The sequence below is a fragment of the Lissotriton vulgaris genome, chromosome 5, assembly GCF_964263255.1.
Source record: "Lissotriton vulgaris chromosome 5, aLisVul1.2, whole genome shotgun sequence".
Lineage (NCBI taxonomy): Eukaryota > Metazoa > Chordata > Amphibia > Caudata > Salamandridae > Lissotriton > Lissotriton vulgaris.
In genome coordinates, this window is record NC_141693.1 from 858,025,008 (window position 1) to 858,049,184 (window position 24,177).

The 24,177-nt window shown below is 45.8% G+C and overlaps 1 protein-coding gene across 1 annotated transcript in view; it reads right to left on the reverse strand.

Annotated features, from left to right (window-relative positions):
* The window catches only part of LOC147711705 (chondroitin sulfate N-acetylgalactosaminyltransferase 2-like), a 158,951-nt gene extending 141,575 nt beyond the window's left edge, over positions 1 to 17,376 (reverse strand). The window contains exon 1 of the mRNA XM_086919521.1: positions 17,281 to 17,376. Coding sequence (XP_086775647.1) covers positions 17,281 to 17,376 — 96 coding nt within the window. The remainder of the gene's footprint in view (positions 1 to 17,280) is intronic.
* Between the last annotated feature and the right edge of the window lie 6,801 nt (positions 17,377 to 24,177).

Genomic DNA, 24,177 nt, shown 5'->3' on the forward strand with positions numbered 1-24,177 from the left:
AAGGTGATCCCACAAGAAGTAGATTACCCCAAGAGAGCAACAACAAGAATAACTGATGAGTACCAGTAAAAATTTAAATCCTTTCAGTATAAGATTAAACTGGAGGACTCTGGAAGTAAAAATCTGGAATGGTATGAGGAGAAGATAGCCCAAGTAGTACAGTGTCTCCGCGTAGACCTAAAAAAAGATAAAAGAAAGGGTACAATAAACCCGGCCAGCCGATTGAAATGATTCTCCGTTGACTGCCAAACTAAAAAAGGGAAATAAGGTCAGTATCAAGAAAACTAAGGAAAAGGTTTAACTTAGAGAGGCAAAAATATCTTATTGAGCTGAAGAAGGAGTTTAAAAAGATAGCAACAACAGAGGCAAAAAGGGCGTACAAAGAGAAATGCTGGGTAAATTTGCTAGAATCAATTGAAACAAAAAATCTAAGACAATTCTGGGAGCTGATAAAAGCAGCATCCGCCCCATGACAGGAGGAATGAAATGTGTCGTTAGTGAGGAAGCCTGGGAGAAGTACCTAAAGGAATTATATGGTCCGCGAGAATACCCAGGAGCTATAGAGCCCGAGCACTGGCAGGAAATAACAGAAGAATTTAAACTAGACTTCACAGAACAGAAGGTAGAAAGTATAATCAGGAACCTGAAATTAACCCGAGCGGCAGGGCCGGACAATCTTCCAGCAATAATATTAAAATCACAGATAAAATGGTGGGCAAGATTCCTTTCACAACTATTTCAAATAATATTAGGAGAAGGGACAATGCCAATGAACTGGAAGGGCGCTGTAATCAGACCAATTCATAAAAAAGGTAGCATGGACACACCACAAAACTATAGATTGATCAATCTCCTTGATATAGGAGAAAAGGTGTTTTCAAAAATAGTGTTAAACAGGCTAAATGCTTGGGTCGAGGAGTTTGCAATTGTACCTACTGAACAGGGAGGATTTAGAGAAGGGCATTCCACGACAGATCACTGCTTTGCACTATGGGCAATGGCGCGAAAGTCGACGCAACAAAATGGTAAACTTTGCTGTTGTTTCGTGGACTTTCGGGCAGCATTCGATTCTGTAGATCGGAACCGTCTATGGGAAACACTTATAAATAAAAATATACCAAAAGACCTTCTGGCTATAATAAAAGAACTACACCGAGGTAATTGAGCATAAGTAATCAAGGATACAGAGGGGTCATTGATGCAAAAAACACCCATTGAAAATGGCTTGAGACAGGGTTGCGTCCTGGCCCCGCAGTTATTCTCTATATTTTTATCTGACTTGCCTACCAGCCTTGAAGTAGATGGTAGCGCCAGCCCAAAAATGGACGGGAAAAAAGTGTCCTGTCTTCCATACGCGGACGGCCTGGTAATACTAGATCAGACCGAACTGGGTCTCCAAAGAAAATTAACATTTTTTAATGATTACTGTGCGAGGAAACTTTTAACTGTAAATATGGACAAGACAAACATTTTATGTTTTGGGAAAAAGTAATTAAATGTAATTGGTTTTTAGGTGATCTTAAATTAGAAGCTGTTATCGAAAATCTTGGTCTAATGAAAATTGGTTCCCTTACCTAGATATCTTACCAAACCCTTGGTATAGACAGGATATATTAAGAATGCAGATTGGGATTAACCCGTTGCTGGTAAACAAAGATTTAAAATTAAAAATGTTGGATTACAAAGGGTGTTGCAAGTGTAGGTTGAGGACAAAGGTGACTTAGTGCACATCCTGGTAGATTGCATAACTATTCTAGAACTGCGTAAACTATGCCTGCGTCCCATATTTTTAAAATATGGCATAAGAACGCGGACCCTGGCGGTCAACCTTCTTACGGAAATGCCCTCGATAGACATTGCAATTGCTCTAGGGAACTATTTAAAGAGTGTACAAAGCTTGTTAAACAACACTGAGTAACAGTTTTAGAATCTTACAATCAGCCTAAGAATGTGATGCTTTTATTGGTATTGTTTTGGCAGGAGATGTATTTCTCTGTGGGGTCGTTTTATAAATATGCTTGTAATTATCCTTTTGTATTGTTGTAGAATATTTTAACCTGTAATTACTTCTCTGTTTTTGTTTGAAGACTATGATCTAAATAAACATATCCTTGACTGACTGACTCTGTTCAACCTTTATGTCTCCCACTTGCTAAACTGACTAGATCTTTTTGCTTTAAAACAATTTCCTCCGTGAAAGGCACACAAATAGTTGTGCCTGTTACCAGCAATGTAGAGAAGGTAGCTCTCCGGTTTAACAACTGCATGAGAGCAATTTTTGACCGGATGAACAGCCAATGTCTTAAATTAAACTCGGATAAGACAGAGGTGTTCCCGAAGGCCTTATCTTTCGTTCTGGAATGTCTCTTGATGGCCATCTACTCTGGGCCCTTTACCTAGTAGTGAAGTAGTGTGGCTCACTGGTTAGAGGCGGCAGACCCGAGAGCAGAGGACGGCCCGGGACCAGGGTTCGATTCCCGGCGCGGCAGGTTTCTGGACCAGTGTCAGCGGACTCGATAATTCTCTCGCCTCGGTGCCCACTCTGATCAGCGATCACACTCGGCAACTCTGGGCATTAGCTTGCCTCATCTTCACTAACGGCCCCACCAGACCGCCGGGGATGCCTGGTCTCACCCTGGAGATACCCATTAAGGGACCATCTCTCAGGGAAGCCAGGAAGGGTTTCGCAGCGGTCGAAGCGCCTTGGGACCCTACGGGTAAGTAGTGCGCTATATAAATGCCTATACATTTACATACACCTAAACCAGTCACCAAAGTAAAAACATTAGGAGTAGTTTTTGATTCTAAACTCAAGTTTGCTGAGCAGAAGAATCAGCTTATTTCCTCCTGTTTCTATCTTTTAAAGATACTGGAAAAACACGCCCTACATCTTGTCTGATTTTCAGACAGCAGTTGTTATCTCTTTAGTGTTATCAAAGCTGGACTACTGCAATGCCTTATACTTGGGCATGCAGCAAGGCTTATTAAGAAACTCCAGAGGCTGCAGTTTGCAGCAATTAGTCTTCTGAAAAAAATCAGAAAAAACGAATCAGCCTCCTAGGGGCTGGAAGAGCTACACTGGCTTCCTATTAAAAAGAGAGCGGATTTTAAAGCACTCTGTATTGCACACTAGGCCCTTCATGGGATTGGCCAGGAATATCTGAAGAAAGAAAATCTATGGTATTCTCCCAGAAGGTGTCTTCGATCAGCCATGGACAATGCAAGTTCCCAAGATCATTAAACCCACTCGGGGAGGCAGAAGTTTTGTTCATGCCATCTCTCTGATTTTGAATCAAATGCCTCTGCCTCTGAGATGTGAACCTAATTGGTTGATTTTCAGAAAGCATTTTAAAAAACGCCTTTCTTCTTTATCTGTGTAATGTTCATAGTTTGCCCATTTTCAGCAGTATTGTCCTGGCATACTCTAGTGCCAAGATGCCTTCGGGCATATGTTGAGCTTTACAAATAAAAATCAAATCAAATCAAAATTAAACATAGAGGGATCATTGTACTGCCCCAACCAGAACTGACTACATACAGGAATGTGTACACCTCTTGGAAGATAATAGGAATTATCACAGTATTAACGAAGACCTATGCCAGGGCTGATTAAGGAAATATGTGATATGGTTGAGGAAGCAAAAACAGGGGGTTGGATATCACATCAAGAAGGAGAGTTTTTAAGGAAAAAACAACCAGCTATGCCATATTACTGCACTTTTCGAAAAATACATACGAAGGAGTTGCACCCTGCCAGGCTGACCAATATTATCAGATTTAGGATCAATATTGGAACCTCTAGCACAATTTTGGGATGCTTTAATTAGACTCATCATACCAAAAACCCAGACATACCTGAAAGACACCAAGATCTCATTGATCATGTTAAAGGAAGTAGAATTGTATCCAGATCATACCCTTTTGGTAAGTCTTGATATAGAGAGTTTGTATGCGAGCCTACTACTAGAACACCTGTGGCAAGAACTTGCAAATGTCCTCCTTCAGGAGACCTGGATATATAAAATAGCCCATCAATTCATACTGGAACGTGCAAGCCTTGCGCTTAGCAGAAATCTTTTTGAATACGACAGCACCATATTTTAAAAGCCCCACTTTCAGATGAAGTCAATCAATCAATCAATCAATCAGGGACACTTATAGAGCGCGCTACATACCCATAGGGTCTCAAGGCGCTGGGGGAGGGGGGGTGCCGCTACTGCTCGAACAGCCAGGTCTTCAGCTTCTTCCTGAAGGAGAGGTGGTCTTGGGTCAGGCGCAGGTCGGCCGGGAGGGAGTTCCAGGTCTTGGCGGCCAGGTAGGAGAAGGACCTTCCTCCTGTAGTCGCTCTTCGGATGCGGGGGACGGCGGCGAGGGCGTGGTTGGCTGATCGGAGGTGGCGTTTGGGAGCGTAGAAGTTGATCCGGCTGTTGAGGTAGCTCGGGCCTTGGCCGTGTAGGGCTTTGTGTGCGTGGGTGAGGAGGCGGAAGGTGATTCTTTTGTTGACGGGGAGCCAGTAAAGGTCTCTCAGATGTCCGGAGATGTGGCTGGTTCGTGGGATGTCGAGGATGAGTCTGGCTGAGGCGTTCTGGATCCGCTGGAGTCTCTTCTGGAGCTTGGCGGTGGTACCGGCGTAGAGGGCGTTGCCGTAGTCCAGTCGGCTGGTGACGAGGGCCTGGGTGACGGTCTTCCTGGTCTCGGTGGGAATCCACCAGAAGATCTTCCGTAGCATTCGTAGGATGGTGAAGCACGCCGAGGAGACGTTGTTGACTTGCCTGGTCATGGAGAGGGAGGAGTCCAGGATGAAGCCCAGGTTGCGTGCATGGTCTGTCGGTTTGGGTGCGGTGCCCAGGGCGGGAGGCCACCAGGAGTCGTCCCAGGCGGAGGGTGAAGGGCCCAGGATGAGGACCTCCGTCTTGTCAGAGTTCAGTTTCAGGCGGCTGGTCGTCATCCACTCGGCTACCTCTTTCATCCCTTCGTGTAGGTTGGCTCTGGCGGTGGCGGGGTCGTTGGTCAGGGAGAGGATCAGCTGGGTGTCGTCGGCGTAGGAGATTATGCTGAGGTTGTGTTGGCGTGCGATGGCCGCGAGGGGGCTCATGTAGACGTTGAAGAGGGTGGGGCTCAGAGAGGATCCTTGAGGGATGCCGCAGATGACTTCGGAGGCCTCTGACTTGTACGGTGGTAGGCGGACTCTCTGAGTTCTTCCGTCGAGGAAGGAGATGATCCATTCCAGCGCCTTGTCCTGGATTCCGACGTTGCTGAGGCGCTGTACTAGGGTGCGGTGGCAGACAGTGTCGAATGCCGCGGAGAGGTCTAGGAGGATGAGGGCCGCTGTTTCTCCGTTGTCCATCAGGGCTCGGATGTCATCGGTGGCGGCGATGAGGGCGGTCTCGGTGCTGTGATTGGCTTGGAAGCCGGACTGTGAGGGGTCGTGGGATCCATTCGTCTCGAGGAAGGCGGCCATCTGCTTGTTGACGGTCTTCTCGATGACTTTGGCTGGAAACGGGAGGAGCGAGATGGGGCGGTAGTTCTTGAGTTCGGTGGGGTCTGCTGTCGGTTTTTTGAGTAGAGCGCTGAGTTTGGCGTGCTTCCAGCTCTCAGGGAAGGTGGCGGTGTCGAAGGATGTGTTGATGATGTCTCGCAGGTGGGGTGCGATGACAGCGTCGGCCTTGTTGAAGACGTGGTGAGGGCAGGGGTCGGTTGGTGATCCGGAGTGGATGGAGTTCATCGTGCGGATGGTGTCTTCGGTGCTGATCGGGGTCCGGCGTGGAGGGTGGTGGTGGGGGGTGGTTGTTCGGTCATGGTGTACGTTGGTTGGTTGTTGAAGCTGTTGTGTATGTCCGCGATCTTGTTGTGGAAGTATGAGGCGAGGGAGTTGCAGAGGTCTTGCGATGGGGTGATGTCGTTGTTTCCTGCGCTGGGGTTGGATAGCTCTTTCACGATGTTGAAGAGTTCCTTGCTGTTGTGTGCATTGTTGTCCAGCCGGTCCTTGAATGCAGTTTTCTTGGCGGCGCGGATCAGCTGGTGGTGCTTCCGAGTGGCCCGCTTGAGGGTGGTCCTGTTGTCCGGTGTAGGTTCCCTTCTCCAGACTTTCTCGAGGGCTCGGCAGTTCTTCTTGGAGCTCTTGAGTTCGTCGGTGAACCACGGGGCTTTCTTGCTGCCGGGTCTGCTGGGCGGGGTCCTCAGCGGGGCGAGCTCGTCCGCGCAGTTGCTGATCCACTTCGTGAGGCTGTCGGCGGCCTGGCTGGGGTTTGCTGAGCTGGCAGGAGGGTGCTGGCTCAGGGAGGTGGCGAGCTGGTCTGCTGTGATCTTGTTCCAGCTTCTGCGGGCGGCCTGTTGCTGGTGGTGGTGGGTCGTCGTTCTCTTGAAGGTGAAGTGGACGCAGCTGTGGTCCGTCCATTGAAGCTCTGTGGCGTGGCTGAAGTTGATGTCTGTGCTGGAGGAGAAGACTGCGTCGAGTGTGTGTCCGGCGAGGTGGGTGGGGGTGGACACCAGCTGCTTGAGTCCAAGATTGGCGAGGTTGTCGAGCAGGGTGCTGGTGTTGCGGTCGTTGTTGTTCTCCAGATGGAAGTTGAGGTCTCCCAGGAGGATGTAGTCAGCGGAGGGGAGGGCATGCGGGCTGACGAAGTCGGCGATGTCCTCGCTGAATGGGGTGCGTGGTCCCGGGGGTCGGTAGATCAGGGTGCCTCTGAGGGTGGTGTTCGGGTTGGTTTGGATCTGGAAATGCAGGTGTTCGGCGCTGGTCAGGGTGTTGTCGGTGCTGGTCGTGAGACGGATGGTGTTCCTGTGGATGATGGCGATGCCTCCTCCCATCTGGTTGGCGTTGCGGTCCCTCCGGACGATCTTGTAGCCCTCTGGGATGGCGATGGCGATGTCGGGAGCTGAAGAGGCGTTCATCCAGGTCTCCGTGAGGAAGGCAACGTCAGGGGCTGTGGCGTCTAGGAGGTTCCAGAGTTCGATGGCGTGTCTGTGGACGGAGCGGGTGTTGAGCAGGATGCACTTGAGGTGGGTGCTGCTGGTGTTAGACTTGGCGGGTGCTGGTGCGAGGCAGGTCCGGATGCAGGTGAATTTGCAGGCGTGGCAGCTGAAAGGTCCGTGGGTGCGTCGTGGTGTGGCTTGGTGGCATTCTGGGAGTCTGCCGGTGTTGAGTGCGATGAGGGTGGCGGCTGAGTACGTCAGGCGGGTAGGTCGGGGTCTTCGGGGGGCAGGGGTCCTGGCGCTGGTCACGATCCGGTCGCGGACGGGCGCAGACGGGCTTACCTTTGGCGCGCCTTCGGCGCACAATCGGCGCGCCCGCTGCGCGTGACCGCTGCGCGTTCGCACGGTCGCCATTTAAGGCGAAGTGCGCAGGTGGGCGGAGCAGCTGGGAGGCGGGAGCGGGGAGGGAACAGAAGAGAAAAGGGGCGGGGCAAATGGCGGTGGCGGGAAGCGGGGAGGGAGAGCGGAGGGCGGCGAGATAGGCGGCCAAACAGGAAGGAAACTGAAACACGGCACAGAGGTTACTTTAAATGAAACAGGCACAATTGGAGGGCAAAATAAAAGGCAAAAACAGGAAGGAAAACGATGTCACGGCACATAAAATACAGGCACAAATGGCGGGCAAAACAATGGTGAAAACAGCAAAAGAAACGATCACACAGCACAAAAGAAACAAGCACAAATTTAGGGCAAAACAACTGGCGAAAACCAAAGGGGAGCGGCCAAGGCGGCAGCGAGGCCGGCGGCGAGGCAGAAGGCAGGCAATGGGGCACACTCAGCAGCTGGTGGCCGTGCGGCGCGGGGGTGTCCCACAAGTGGGTCACACTCACCTGCGTCTCACGGTCGCCATTTAAGGCCAAGTGCGCGGGTGGGCGGAGCAGCTGGGAGGCGGGAGCGGGGAGGGAACAGAAGAGAAAAGGGGCGGGGCAAATGGCGGTGGCGGAAGTCCATCCTAAATTAAATAAATCCTTTATGGAAAAAACTATGAAGCAGATATATAGGCAGTATCCTTCTCATCTGGGAAGATAATCAAGATTCCATTTCCCACTTTTTCCTTTGGATGAATAACCAGGATCAGTTTCTGAAATTCACCCACACACTCAGCAACAAACAACTCACATTCTTGGATGCTAAAACCTTACCCAAATCAGATCGTTGCATAGACACACATCATAAACCCACAGATAAGAACAGCTTATTAAAATTTGAAAGCTTCCATCCCAAAACATTAAAAAAAAATCTCCCTTATGAACATGTCATGAGGCTACACAGGAACTGCAGTACAGTGGGGGATTTCAAAAGACAAGCTGAGGATTTTATGAATAAAGTGCGGGCAAGGGACTATCTGGAGAACATCATACGAAAATGTCAGAAAAGAGCAATGAATCAAAACACTGATGCTCTGTTGGAAACTACTGGAAAGGAAAACAAGGAGAATACACTGATTTGTGCAACTACATACAATATGGCATCAAACCATGCAAAAACGATCATCCAAAAGAATTGGTATCTCATTAATGCAGGATCACTATCTTATGAAAAAACCATGTTCTCAAAAAAGGGCCAGATTACAATGTCGGACGGACCTGAGTCCGTCCAACATTGTTTGGGAACTGGGACCGAACAACCTTCTGTCGTCGTTCCCAACCCAGCAATTAGGATGCGACCGAACACATCTTTAAAATGGGAGCATGCATTCTGACCGGCCGAAAGATTAAGATCCGGATAGGGGAACATCCGATCAATTTAAGGCGCAGAAAGTACACAACAAAATTGACCAATCACTACATCACAAATGATCATTCAACATCAGACTTGAAATTGGTGGCACTTGAACAGTTAGATGACAGTATAAGGAACCTTGAGATACTACTCTCTGAGAGTGAGCAATCATGAATTTACCACTGCCGTACCCATATTCCAGGAATGAACAATGACATCCAATTGGTCTCTATGAACAGATAAGGGAATTACCCGACATGGGTACTTTTTAGAAGAGGATCAAATAAATAGTCACAGTAAAATATATCAGTAGTGACTTACAAGAATAATACCTGGGAATAAATGACACACATTGTAAGGGGAGGGCCACACAACAGAATTTCAAGCACCTAATATTGTGAACACTACCTGGCAGGTAGAAAAGCATATGTTTGGACTCTAAACAAACTGCATATTATAATTTTAAAATAACACCAACTTTATTGTCTACGAGTGTTTTGATGAATGAAGCACTCGCCTCAATATAGATAGAATTCAACACTGCAATGTTATTCATGATAATCGTCCACCAGCGCTTGCTAGGTTGGACCTTCTATGAACATAACGATGAGGAAGGGTAACATGATCAGAAACTCTGAGACACTATACGATATGAAATGATGTTGGTATGCGTACCACTTGACCTGGATAATGTCGCTGAGAGAAACAACATCAGCCCGCACAACGTAAAAAAATGCAGGTAACAGGGAGGGATTTTTGTAGGTGCAATGGGTCCGTACACAAAGTAAGTCCCTATCAGGATGATTTGTCCCTATGTGCCCATTGTTTCTTTATTCAAAACAAACACGCTTACTTGGTTTACCTTGGGTTCTCTTTTCAGTATATTACTACAAGACCGACCCCTCCCTGCGTCCCAATGGGGCTTGACAGAAGGAAGTGATGAAGTATGTTTGTGCTGTGTCGGCACTACCACATTTGCATGATGAAGATGCATGAAGAATTCGCTGTTACTCTGATTAATTAACAGTATAAGGGTGCATCAAAACATGCGCTTCGAGCATTTCTTCCCATTTGTAAGCATTGCGTGAGCATGTGTGCAGGATTTCTTCGACATGAAATAAATGTCTTTGCAGTACTCACAGAGTATATCACAGAAAACAAGAAACAGTAACTGTGATGGTTAATAATACTAATTTTTTTCTATTACCAACAGGATCTAAACTGAGGACTCTTTGAGGATGTTTCGTAGAAGTGTGGCATGCTAGAATGAATGCATGGTTGAGAGTGATGTGGCACTGAGTATTGTGTATGGATTCAATAAGTCCAATAGGGATATTATCACTTGGTCCTGATGAAAGCCAACCGGCCAGGTAAGGAATATTTAAGCTGAAATGTAAAGAGCTTGGATGCAGGAGTACATAATGCTCTCCAACAGCATCAAACCTTGTTATTTAACATTGCCAAGTGGCTCGTAAATAAATAAAAACATAAATTGTGATTTTAGGACACTTTGAGGTAATTTAGATATAGATCCATCTAAAAAACAAAAAGATTTACCTTGTTTTTCAAGGTTGAGCCTGCCCAATAACCTCCTTGTATCTTGGTGAGGATGCAATGGTGAAGCATGCCACGAAAAAAACTAAGGTGTCTGAGAATCCTTTTGAAAAACCATTAGGATTGCATGGGTGATTAGAAGTCAGTAGGTAGCCCCCATTAAATGTTTGCATTCACTCCATCTGATTCCATTATCAAAACATCTTTCATCTTTTTCTAAACACTTTTTTAAAGGTCTTGAGTCATGAATCATCTCCTATTATGCCACTTACTTTACACATATGTAATAAACAATACTGTGCTGCATGGCCCTCACCTAATACAAATTGAAGCTTTGATGGGTATTTTTGGGTGGGCTTCGTATACACTCAAAGTAAAACCAAAACTGAAGACCCGTACTAAAACATCACTCGAATAAACAGATTAAACAGTCACACCTTTTATTAAAAGAAGTCTACACTTGTTGGCTTATTTAATGTTTGCAGCATTGTATGTTTTACACAAACAGTTCTCCCCTGAGAGTTGCATGAGAATGGCTGTAATAAAATAGTTACCTCATGTTGTCATGAAAAACATAATCATTATTTGTTGGTGTGTGATATTTTCAATTAGAAGTTCATGAAAACAACACTGGTGGTTGAGGCCCCTTTAGTAAGGACTTAAGTACATAAAGAACATGCATGGATGAAACCAGTAGGTTTTGCGTAAGTTGGCTGCCTTTTGGCTTCGTTAATGGATTTTTTTATTTTTTCCCCAAAACAAGATTTCTGGGGAAGCTGCCGGACCCTCGTCAAAATGTGTAGGTCTCAGAAAGCACACAATGCCACAGTAGTCCCTGGCACTGAAGGAACTACTTTGTATGCTGACATGCTCCTTGTGAAAGAGCACTGTGCCATTACTCACAGTGAAGATGGCCAATGGCTGAAGTGGGTTGATTCACTGTCACTTGCTCTAAGCTGTTGGATGATGAACAATATGAAGGACACTACAACTGACTAATGGATGAAGAGGGCTTGCTGAAAACACCCATAGGTAAGTTTGTGTATTCATATCACTTTAGTAAAATCAGTAGGTTTTTGCTAAATGGTAATCTCTTTTTTGATTTTGTGGGCCCAACATCAAAATCAACATGTAAAAGTTTTACTGTACCCCTCTATCTTGTCAGACGTTTGAAAAACTTGCCAACAAAATTCCCTTGTACCACTGCCAGTATTTGGGGCTCTGTTGCAATGGTCAGGGTGGACAATGTACACCATCTGGGACCTCCAACGACCTTTTGCCAAATACGTTTGCTCTGGTTTTAAAGAATCTTCAACTCAACAGGTGGGTATTGGCAGATTTCATCATGGCCTACTGCAAACCAGAGGAATGTGTTCTCCTCTGCAGATGGCATGTTCGGATTAGAATCATGCAGTTTGGATTTAAGGACACACCTGCCACCTTTCAGAGTTTGCTAAATCATGTCCTGGCATGGATGCTTTCTGTGTTGCCTATCTACTTGACATCGTTTGTTCATTGACACCTGGGTGGATTTCTTGGTTCACCCTAAGAAGGTCCAGAAGCCTACGTTACGGCCCTGCTCCTACAGCGGCCTCAGGGGGATGGGGAGGGGGGGCTTTATAGGGTGCCTGGCACATGCCTATAGTGCCAATATTGGCAACACACCCAACTCAAATACAGCATTACCATAATAAAGAACACACAAGACACATTGGTTGTTCGAGAAAACATTGCTGCAGGTTTATTTTGCATAAGAAATATGCCAACATGGTGGGTCAACTTACAGGCGAAACAAGGGCAGGCAGCCCCTATGCTAGCTGCCCACCTCCTGGCCGACCAACTGACGTTGAGACGGCGTGATGCCTCGGCGCGGAAAAGATCGCCATCTGGGTGGGGGAGGTAGATATACCTGGCCCCCGCCCACTGACACGCCGGAAATGACCCAGTAGTGCCGAACCTCCAGGGGGTCCAAACACTAGCCCGACTGGTTTGTGCCCTCATGTGGCACTAAGGTGGCCGCCCTCCTATGGGGCCACCTGCGTGGGCCACCGGCAGCCTTATTGTTCGTTGCGTAAATATGGCTGAGTGCATCCTTCATTTCAGGTGAGAATACTGTCTGCCCGTCGTGTAATTAATTCTTCATTGTTATCCTCTTCTGTGTGGGTTTTGGGAACTAGCCTATCTTCTGGCAACGCCGGAAGTGGTGGTCAACATGAGGTGCCGTTTTGACTGGTGCTTTTTTGGGTTTGGCTGTTACTGCTGTAAGAGATGAAGCACCTGAGAAAGGCAGTTAATGAAGATGTGCGCCAGAGAGCGGGACACTGGCCATTAATTCAAAGAAGCAGGATCGCTTTAAAGGCTTTGGCAGTGCTCCACTACAGGCCTTTTTATATCTACCGTTAAAGTGAAAAATGTGTTGCTAAAGGTGCGATTAGAAGGGTAACAAACGCCGGGGCCGCCACGGGCGGCCAAATGTCTAGCTACACCACTGCTCCAGTGGTAGCAAGTCCATCACCACTCTTTTTTGGGAACTGTCACCAACTTTTCCTCATCAGACTGTGACCCAGCCCAAGAAAGAGAAAACCACAAATGGGGGGAATAGAGGATGAGAGGAGAAAGAGAAAGGCGGAAAATCAGTGACAAAGGAAGGAAGCAGAGATAGAAAAGAACCTGCAAGAAAAAATAGAGTGACAGAGAGGTTTAGGTGCTGGAAGAAACAGGTATGAGTTGAAATCAAGACCAGGCAACCCCAGTATTCAGCAACCCTGACGTTCGGCAACACCCTTGACAAGCTTCTGAGAAACACTTTGGCCACTGGCACTTATTTCACAAATGAAGCATGCCGGCCCCCTACAGGCTCCTCTAAACAGCCCAGGTTCTTGTTGTGCTGGCTGCTTAAGGGATGTGCAGCCTTCCCACTCAGCACTTCTCAGTCCCTTCATTAATGTCGTAAGAGTTTAACTGAAGCATTAGGACATTAGGACCCTGACCAAGGATGACATCCTGACAAGGTGGAGCCTGGGGATGGAAGAGGAGGAGTCAGGAAAGAAGCCGGCAGATAGGTATTGATGATGAGTGAGTAGGGTTGTGCATTGTGAGGCTCTGAGCACTGGCCTAAATAAAAAGGTTGCACCCCTCCCCGACTCATGCTTTCTTTACTGCTTTCTGCGGCGTGACAAATGGTGACGAGGATGCCATCCAAGCACCCATCTAGTCCCGCTGCAGCAGTTGTGTGAGAATGAAGCATGTCAGAGCAAAGCAAAACCTGGACCTACCCCGGATGTAATGTAAGAAGAAGTATGAAGACTTACCTGACAAGCCAGCTGAAGGTGAGCAGCATGCTGCCGGTTAGGCAGCTCAACATGCGCTGTGCCAGTACATGCATCACAAGACTGTGATATCGTGAAAAGCAGTGGTGGCCATCTTGAGGTCATGCAGTGTTAACTCATTTACACAGAAATACATAGTGGTGGCCATTTTTAAGTCAGGCCCCATCTCCAATTCCTGCACGAGTGCCAGAGCACCCATCTTAAGTCAGGCTAGCAAAAGCAGAATAGTAAAAGATTCTCACCGGAACAAACTAGTGACTTTCTACATCTTCTGTAAGAAGTACAGAGGGAAACAATACCAAAAACGTGGTCTTCCGACCACAAGCGAAGGTTGGAGAAATAATCAGATGAACCACTTCAACGTGTTCACCTGCTTCTACTTCCCTTGGTGACACGCAGACTCCCAGCATCTTGGGAGCCTCCTATCTCCACCCCCTAGAACCCTTGCCTCTCACATCGGGTAGTGGAATGGGGTTGCACTGGAAAGAATGGTTTTATAACTTTGAAGACTACATAAAATGGTCGAAAGTAGCTTATCCCGAATATTGCCTTAAGAAATCTGGTGGGCATAGATATCGGACAGGTCATTAAAGAACTAAATGCAGAGTTAACGACGTCTTACCAACTACTGCGTGCAGCACTCAACAAAAGGATTTTACACAACAAAAATAGACTATGAACAACATACTTTCAACCTGGCCTCACAAGAAAAAGATGAACAGATAAGGAGAATTCATCACACATCTGGAACACGTAGCGCCGTACTGCGCTTTTGACACGTTCACAACAGAAGATGCATTACACCTTTGAGTCATTGAAGCGTTCCAGTATGAGTATCTTCATCTATGTCTTTTGAAGAAAAGTTACTCCTTGGACGAATTAAAAGAGATGACCAGAGTAAATTATTAAGCTGAAGAACATGCAAAGAAGATGGAGGCTGGAAACAGGAGTTTTGTTTAGACAACAGGCTCGGTGCACAGACAGATGACAGTCAGATCACCGGTGCTAATCTAATTTCCAAACCGTCATCGAAGTCCTAAGCTTGTGCAAAGTAGAAGGAACGAAAGAGAATGCTACCAATGTGAACAGGCTTATCACCACATGGAAGCATGTCTGACTATGGAACAAGAATGCCTGTATTTTGGGAAAGAAAACCATTATAAGAGAACATGCAAAGCATCACAATGAGGCACACGAAGGCAAGAACATGGAGTTCAAGCCTCACCATCATGCAAGTCTGTAAGGGATCACCAGCTCAACTTGGTTAAATGTAATGTCCCAAGCCACCTCTAGATCTCAACGTTATGATTCAGGGGAGTTGAGATCCCACAGCCCCATATCTTAGAACAATGCTGCATAATTTTGCATGGTCGATGACCATGACTTGTGAAGAAAATACCTGAGACTGAGCCTCCATGTGGGGGAACATCAGGCATGCTTCATACTAGACAGCTGAACTTCCCTTAACTACATCTGCATTACAGAATACAAGAAAATGAACCTTAGACCAAAGCTACAAAGGCTGCTGTGCAAGTTTACACCTGGATGGCAAAAGAGCCATTATCATGTTTTGGGTAATTCCGAACAATCCTCACTTACAAAGACAGCACAGTGGATGCCCAACTACTTATTATTGATGGACCCAAAAAAGCTGATTGTCTACTAAACTTGCCCACTGCAGAACAACTAAAGCTAGTAACCATTCTATCTACAGTAGATGATGCAAACAAATACCCTAAGCTGTTTACAGGTTTGAAGAAGTTGGTCAACTTCCAAGTTCAACTTCACATCAATGAACAGATAAAGCCTGCAGCTCAACACTACTGGGGTGTGCCTTTTCATCTGCAGACGCAGCGGAGAATGAATTTTGGGATCTACTTAGGGCAGATCTACTCAAGGCAAACATGGGTGTCCCAGGTTGTGATTGAATCGAAGCAAGGCACAGACGGAAAGGTACGTTCCGGGGTCTTAGATCAGTGATATGATCAAGATGTTGAATAGAGCTAAGATATTCTCTAAATTGGATCTCAATAAGGGATACTGTCAGCTTGAGCCATATGAAAGTTCCTGATGCATCACTACATTCACAAAACATCAAGCATTGTTCAGATGCAAGCACTTGAGCTTTGGTGTCTTATCGGCAGCATAGATCTTCCAAGAGGCTATACAGAGAGTCATTCGCCCCATAATGAACACCCTTAGCTACAGTGAGCTCTAGATCATGTATGCCAAGCGCTTCTTGATGATGCCAGTCTAACTCTTAATCGGGACAAGTGCAAATTCCACAAAACCACACTGAATATCTATGGACACATCTTCTCTGGGAAAAGCATGAGACCTGATCCCAAGAAAGTAAAGGCTTTGAATGAAACGCCTCTCTCAGAAGACATTGGAGATGTTCGAACATTCCTAGGCATGGCCAGCTATTGTGCCCGATACACAAAAGACTATGGGCCATATGTATCAACATTCCGTTTTGCGATTCCTAAATAGCGATTTTTAAGGAATCGCTATTTAGAAATCGCAAAATGGTATGTATGTAGAAAATCGCTTCTTTTTAGCGATTCCTTAAAATTCCAAAATTGCGATAAGCAAATAGCTAATTGCAATTAATGAATAATTTCCCATTCATTTCTATGGGCCAGGAGGCCTATAGGAATGAAGGGGAAATTGCGAATCACAATTTCCTAATCGCAAATTGTGAATATTTTCAAGGGTGCAGGGGTGTCTCAAGAACACCCTGCTGCACCCCTGAAAATGACATGTGTGCGCATATGGCGCACATACATGCCCTAAGGGAATTTATGAGCGTCACATGGCACCTTGTGATTTTTAAAATATTGCTTTTTTGAAAGAATTTGCAACTTACCACCAACTAGAAGTTGGTGGTAATTTGCAATTCCTTAATGGCATTTTGGAATGTATTTTTCCTTGATACATTGCATTTAAGGAATTGCAAAATTTGCAATTCCTAAAATGCAATCGCAAAATAAGGATTGGCAAACTTAGCGATTCCTTATTTTGCAACAAAAATGTTTCATACATACCATTTAGCGAAAATGGATTCGCAAACGCCGGAATTCTGTGAATTTCGGCATTTGCAAACCCATTTTGCCTTGATACATATGGCCCTATACCACTCTGAACAACCCCTTTGAGAGCTACCCAAGCAAGACCAGCCATTCAAGTGGCCATCCTCATGTGACGGAGTGTTCAGTAAAATCAAAACCGCAGTGGGAAGGGCCACTAACATAGCTTATTTCAACCTGACTGTAAGACTGAACTGACAGTCGATTCCAGCCAGTTGGGGCTGGGAGCAATATTTGTTCAGCAACACATAGAGAAAGATCAGCAACATATTGTGGCACACGCCAGCCACAGATTGATGGACACCATATAGGCCTATTTACAACTGAAAAAAGAAAACCTAGCGGTTGTGTGGTCATGTGAACATTTTCATATTTTCATTATTGGGAAACACTTCACCATATTTACAGACCATCAAGTCCTGCTGGCAAAATTTGGGAACCCTAGAGCCAAGATGCCACCCGGCATTGAGCGCTCGGGAATCTGACTTCAATTTTATATGTGCACCATCATTCATGAACCCGGAAAGGGTGAGAATCCGGCTGACTACATGCTGAGACACCCTTGAGTGTCCTCCAAAACATGTGTTTCACTGGCCGAAGAGTACTCTCACTTTGTCATTCACCAGGCCAGGCCACCTGCCATTCCGTTTGATGCCATCATGGAGGCTACTGCAGAAGATGCTGCTCTCCAGGAAGTTGTCCGTCATGTTCGGCTGGATACATGGAGACATCTGAAAGATGAGGATCCAGGAAAGGGAGTGGACAAGAAAGAACTAGCTCTGTTTCAACATTTCAAAGATGAACTGGAAATGGATGGATGGATGCATTGCTAGTCAGGGACAAGATGATTGTTACTCCCAAAAGGCTATGTCAAGGCGTAGTGAACTTAGCACATGAAGGACACAGGAGCATTGTAGCCATGAGGTGCGGCTCACTGGTTAGAGTCGGCAGACCTGTAAGCAGAAAACGACCAGGGTTCAATTCCTGACGCGGCAGGGTTGTGGACCAGGTGTCAACGGACTCGATAATTCTCGCCTCAGTGCCTACTCTAACCTGGGAACACACTCGGTAACTCTGGGCATTAAGCTTGCCTCATCTCTACAACGGCCCTCCACAGACGCCAGGGATGCCTGGTTTCACCCTGGAGATACCTAGTAAGGGACCATCTCACAGGGAAAACCAGGATGGGTTCCCAAGCGGTCTGCAGCGCCAGGACACTCGGTTAGAGTAACAGTGCGCTTTACAAATACCCCACATTTACATTTACATTTACTTCGGTTCCCTAAAAAGCCACAGCATGATGGTTGAAAACACTGTGAAAAGCTTTCTCCAGTGTCAAGTTGTCAGTCAAGAGGGATCACCATCACCGTTGCAAATGTCAGACCTGCCAGAAGATGTATGGTGTCATGTGGCTGTTGATTTCATCTGGCACCTCCAACCAGGAAAATATATACTTTATGGATGAGTAGTCATGGCCACGACGATACAAGTACTAGATTAAGTATTTTGCTGTTTGGGACATCCCCAAAGTCGTCAAAACTGATTATGAGCCTCCCTTTAATGGACATGAATTCCCTGAATTTCCCACTCATCTCAACTTCAGGCATCAGAAAGTCACACCCCTTTTGCCTCAGCCAAAAGAGATGGTGGAATAGTTCAAGGCTACTCTGAAGAGAACTTTAAAGCAAGCTCAACTGTCCTTATGAGACGTCCAGCCAGCCCTCAGCGAAGCACTGCATGCATATTGTAATATTCCTCACAGCGCTACAGGGAAATGCCCAGCCACTCTCATGTTAGGTCAAGCGATGCACACCTGGATCTCTACCAGGGAGAATCCAATGGACCGCTTGTGCCGGACTTGTGAGAAGGAGGAGATGGAAGCTCTTGATCAAGACGTAAAGGCTAAGATTAAGAAGTATGGTGATACCCACTGAAAGACAAAATCATCACTGGTTCAGTAAGGTGACTGGGCCTTTGTTAAACAAGAACAAAGAGAGAAGACCAACAGTCAATATCACGAATAACCTTTAAGAGTGATGGTGGACCAAAATGGAACCATGATCACTGTTGTCTCAGGAACCTTTCAATTAAGTTATGACTTTTCTTTCTGTAAATGGCGGGAGATGTAGTGTTGTAAAAGTTCGAACAAAGCATTAGGACATTAGAACCCTGACTGAGATTCATGTCCTGACAAGGTGGAGGTGGAGCCTGGGGAAGAGTCGAGAAATACGCGGGCAGATAGGGATTGAGGATGATTGAGTAAGGTTGCGCATTGTGAGGCTTTGAACACAGGTCCAGAATAAAGAAGTTGCACCCCCTTCCTGAGTCGGACTTTCTTTAACGTCTGTTGTGACGCTACACCGCCTTTGCGCCAGGGAATCCTGAATGCAGGCACGCTTTCTTAAGTGAAACCAGACACACACAGGGGAGTATTCACATTGATATACCTTTAAACGTACCGTTTGTCGGGGAGACCCTATGGCAGCGCTGCTTTTAGACGCAGAGAAGGAGTTCGACAGGGACTACCTATGGCAAGTTTTGAGATGGTGCGGTATTGGAGAAGGTTTTATAAAGGCCATACAGGCTTTATATAACAAACCAACCGCCAAGATCAGAGTTAACAGGGGGCATTCGGCAGCAGTGAAGATCGGAAGGGGGACTAGGCAAGGGTGCCCCTCATTCCTGCTGCTGTTTGCATTGTATCTAGAGCCACTCCTGCGTAGGTTTGAAGGTAGTCCTGATATCCCACCAATGAGGGTAAATGGCTGCACGGTTAAAACCCTGGCCTACGCCGATGACGTGGCCATACTGACTCCAGATCCGTCATTGGCTATTAGGGAGGTAGAAACTGAGGCCCAGTTGTTTGGGCAGGTTTCCGGGTATAGCTTGAATATATCAAAGACACAGATTGTAGAAAATGTGTATTCTAGCTGTAATGACGTAAGGGTGGTTACCTCAGCAGTATATCTGGGGGTGGCAATCTCGGCAAACCTGGACATGGTTGTAGAGAATAATATGGCTCCATTAATCTCTGGGGTAAAGGCGGATTTGGAAAGAATGAATAATTTACACCTTTCTCTTGTGGGTACCACTAATGTTATAAAAATGTTGATCCTGCCTAAGTTCCTCAATTTTGTTAGGGCTATTCCATTATTTTTTGAAACTAGATGGTTTAATTTATTAGAGATAATGCTGAATAGATTTATCTGGGCTCACGGCAAGACCCGGAGGGCCTATAGATTTATTTCTCTACCAAGAGAGAGAGGGGGGTGGGGGGCTCCTGATTTTAGACTTTATTACTTTGCTGCTGCTATACACAGACCCTCCAGGATATCGCGATTTCGCGATTTTGCGGTTTGCCGCGAAATCGGCACTTTTGTAAAAATGCCCCGATTTTTACAAAAGTGCCTGCGAAATCGGCACTTTTGTAGAAATCGCGCAGCATTTTTACAAAAGCCGCTATATCCTGGGGGGTCTGTAATAAATAACTGTTGGCTGTGGCTAAGACAGACAGAGACGGCCAGAGAGATCCCTCTTGGGTGCTATGGCACATTTACATTTCAAACACATCATTTGTGTGCATATACTATTTAAAAAGTGTAAATGTACGCGGCGTTTCTATTTTCTTTCCGAAGGTTTGATTATATAAATGTTTCAGCACTCGTGTTAGAAGCGGGAGACATTATTCAGTGTCAGGCATATTTAAACTCATGTGTCCTCGTAATTTCGGCAGTCTTCTCTTCTACCTCTGGGTGCTGGCCTTTTCCCAGCATTTCTCGGCTGCTCGCCTCCTAGCAAAACAATTATGGGTTACAACCGATGCAGGGACTGAGGAACCCCTTGCGACCTGTGACAAATCTGTTTAAAGAGGAATGACACTCTGTTTGCTTCTGTTTGCTTCATGAGCACATTGATGTCTTCAAAGTATTGTCTCTAGTTTTTATTTGGATAGATTTCTGATTTTGTTTTTCAGATACATTTCTGTACTGTACGAAAAAAACAACGTGAGGTGTTGGCCTTAATAAAGAACAAGCATTTGGAAGTCCACTTTGCTAAATGAAAATCCGGAAAATTAACCCGCTCAGTGGGTGTCCTGGCCCCATTGCCCAAAGGAAGCCTCGCTGTATTGGCGGGTGGGTAGGATAGCAGGGTTGACACTGAAACCAAGCCCTGGGACCTTTAACATACTACGCAAGCCGCGCTTTAAAAAAAGAGTTAAAAATCAAGGTATAATAAAAAGAGGAGGAAGACACTCGATTTGTAATAGTCAGCTCATACAATTCAGATTGTTGGATAATATGTCACTCCTAAAGGGTAATTCAATTATACTGCTGTCAGATAACACTTGTTGGATTGTAATGTTTTTTTTTTTTAATGAAAAGCGATGGCTTAACCATCGTCAGACTGGTGAGTACGCAGGGGTGCCGACATATTGCGCGAACAGGAACTCGCACCACAGAGCAAGGTCAACAGGAATTGACAAAGTCCACAGGTTGGGCCACTTTGTAGTCTGGCTTTAAACGCTTTACTAAAGTACAGAGGGGCAGATTTACAAGCCACTTGTGCCTCTTTTACGCTGCCGTTGCGTCACTTTTGTGACACAGCCGTGGCGCAAAGCCATCGCCATGCTGCGGGGTATTTACAACGTGACGCACCTGGGAGATGCATCACGTTGTAAAGCCCTGCGCCACATGTAGGCGTTCCGGCGTGGCGGGGTGTTCCGGCGCAGGAACACCTCCTAAAAGTGGCTGAGTGAATGTAATTGGGCAGGCCACGAGCATTGCTGGAGTTGCGTCGCGTTTGCGACACGACTCCAGCAATGCGCCACCCTTCTGACAGGAGATGCGTCATGCATCTGTTTATCCTTGCGTCATGATGCGCCGCATTGTAAATGCGGCGCATCTGTGGTGGCGCATGGGTAAACTTGCATTACACATCTCATCTGGCACATCTCTGCTGATTTGCAGGGATGCGCCAGTCGTCAGAAATCTGCCCCCTGGGCTTTAAATTCAACAAGCAACTATCATTTCACACTCAAATCAACTCTGTGGTGGGCATGGGCTTTGCCATCCTTTGTGTCCTTAGAACATTATTACCTCTCCTCTCAGGCTAGAAAACAGGCGACCCAGGCCTTGATAACCTCAAGACTCAACTACGGAAATAGCCTGTACGCATGTTTTACCAAATGAAGGAACGTGTTGGTTCTATAAAGTAACACTGGAAAATGTTTTTTCTACCAAGTAGAGCAGTTTTCCGCAGTAAAGAACGAAATGCTATCTGAAACAATAATGCCTAGAAAGTAAGAAGGGGCAACATCGAGACCACGTGCCACCTGTCGCCCATTCTAAACTTCCATCAGCTGGAGACTGCTGTCCTGCAGACTTACACCTCCCTCAGGGACTGCACTTCTGGGCATCGTGGGAGACGGGTGGGAGCTGAGGGGGGAGGGATTGATCCACACGTGACGGCCAGACACACACGTAGCCTCTCGTTTCGTGAATGGCGAGCTATCTTTGGCCTCCGACCCGAGTGATGTCATTTAATGGTCATGGAAACGCTAGCGGCAGCCAGACATGAAACCTACCGTAGCTGTGAGCCTTCACCCACCGCAGCAGGAGAGCTTCATGTTGTTAAATAACTAAAAAAACGAAGATATCTGTGTTTGTTGTAGGAAAAATGGCCACATAAAATGCCGCAAAATTGACGCTAAATTTCCATATTTGTGCCGCTAAATTTCCATTTTTGTGCCGCTAAAGTTGCTAATCCATGCCACTATATCCTGGGGGGTCTGTATACAGTATATCCAGGGGCTGATTGGAGGGGGGGTATCGACCAAAAAGTGACAACTATGTCTACGGAAGTATATGCAGCAGTTTTAGGAGAAGAGGCAGAAAACTGCTTCTTATATTGTACCGAGTATGGATACTACAAGAGGACAAGATTTAAGACACTTAATGCAGCAATTAATATCTGGAATGCCTTTTTGAAAAAAACTGGATTGGTGAGATATAATAGGTACACTAAGCTGTACAAGAATAGATCTTTTCCAGCGGCAGTTTTTGCCGACTCAACAATGGCTGGATGGGCAGAAAAGGGGATTGCACAGATTGGTGACCTGAGGGATTCAGAAGGGATAATACAGTTTAGGGATCTTACATCTAAATATGGCGTTGATAGAAGGGATTTTTTTAAATACCTGCAGGTTAGGAGCTTCTTGAGCAATAAGCAAGGTGGGCCAGCAGGATATGACAGCAATGAAATCATGGTGAAAATAAAGTTAGGCGGGGACTGTACAATTAGATCTTTTTATGCATGTCTGGTAAAGGGGAAAATCAATGATATCGATAAATATAGCAATAAGTGGGTCGAGAAACTGGGTGGAGAACCAGAAGGATTTCAGGAATCACTGGAACTGGGTCGCACAATCTTGTGCTCAGCTCCCCTACAATCCCAGCATTACAAAACTTAGTATTCACTGTATTTTACCCCAGCCAGGATAGCAAAATGGGGGGGGGGGCACTACGGGCATCACTTGTCCTCGATGCAACTCATTAGAGGCAGATATTGTACATATCTTTGCTACCTGCCCTCAATTGCACACTTTGATTAAAGATATAGAAGTTTTTCTCGATAGGTCATTAGGTATACAAATAACTTTAACTCCTATTTGGATACTGATGGGGATAGGCCGAGAGGGGGGTAACCTACAGAGAGAATTTATCTTTATGGCCACCGCAGTATATAGATTAGCTATAGCCAGGGCATGGTTGGATAGAAACCCACCGGTTATGCAAATTTGGCTGGCGAACCTATTAGCTGCCTATAATCTGGAGAAACCTATATATGAACTGAAAGATAGGAGGGGTAAGATGCGAGGCTTAAGAATTTGGGAGCCCATAGCCAGATGGAAGGAGGCTCTGGGTTCGCACTAAGACTGTTGGTACTGTTCATATCTGATTATTGTTAAAATGTATAGTATGTGTCGTTGATTGCATTTTGCTCTTACCCTTATTTTATTTTACCTTTCTTTCTCTTCCTTTTAAGCATTAGTTTGGTTATTTTTCCAATTGAAGATGTAATATGAGTAAGATGTACTGTATATATATATAAGGTTATTGGTTGTAGCATTTGAAATGACATAAAATGTTAAATGTACAATGTGTGCAAATCAAAAAATAAAAAGATATTTAAAAAAAATATACCATTTGTCATTAATTTACATAGCATTCCTTTAGGGGATAGTCAAACAGCCCCTATTGTTATGTGTTCAAATGCTATCCAGTGTTGCGCAGTTTGGCCCAATGTACTTTAAAGTGAACTTCTTGCCACGCACCCGAAAGTGCACTGCTTGCGTTCCTTTTAGCAGTAAGCCACAAACGTTTTCGAATTGCGATCTATTAGCCCCTCACCCGCCCCCACCCACCCATAGCTTTACATTTAGGTGCCTGTACGTGTGTTTTTTGCCCCAATCGCCAATCCGGTGCCTCCTTTGTTAATTGTTACTCTAT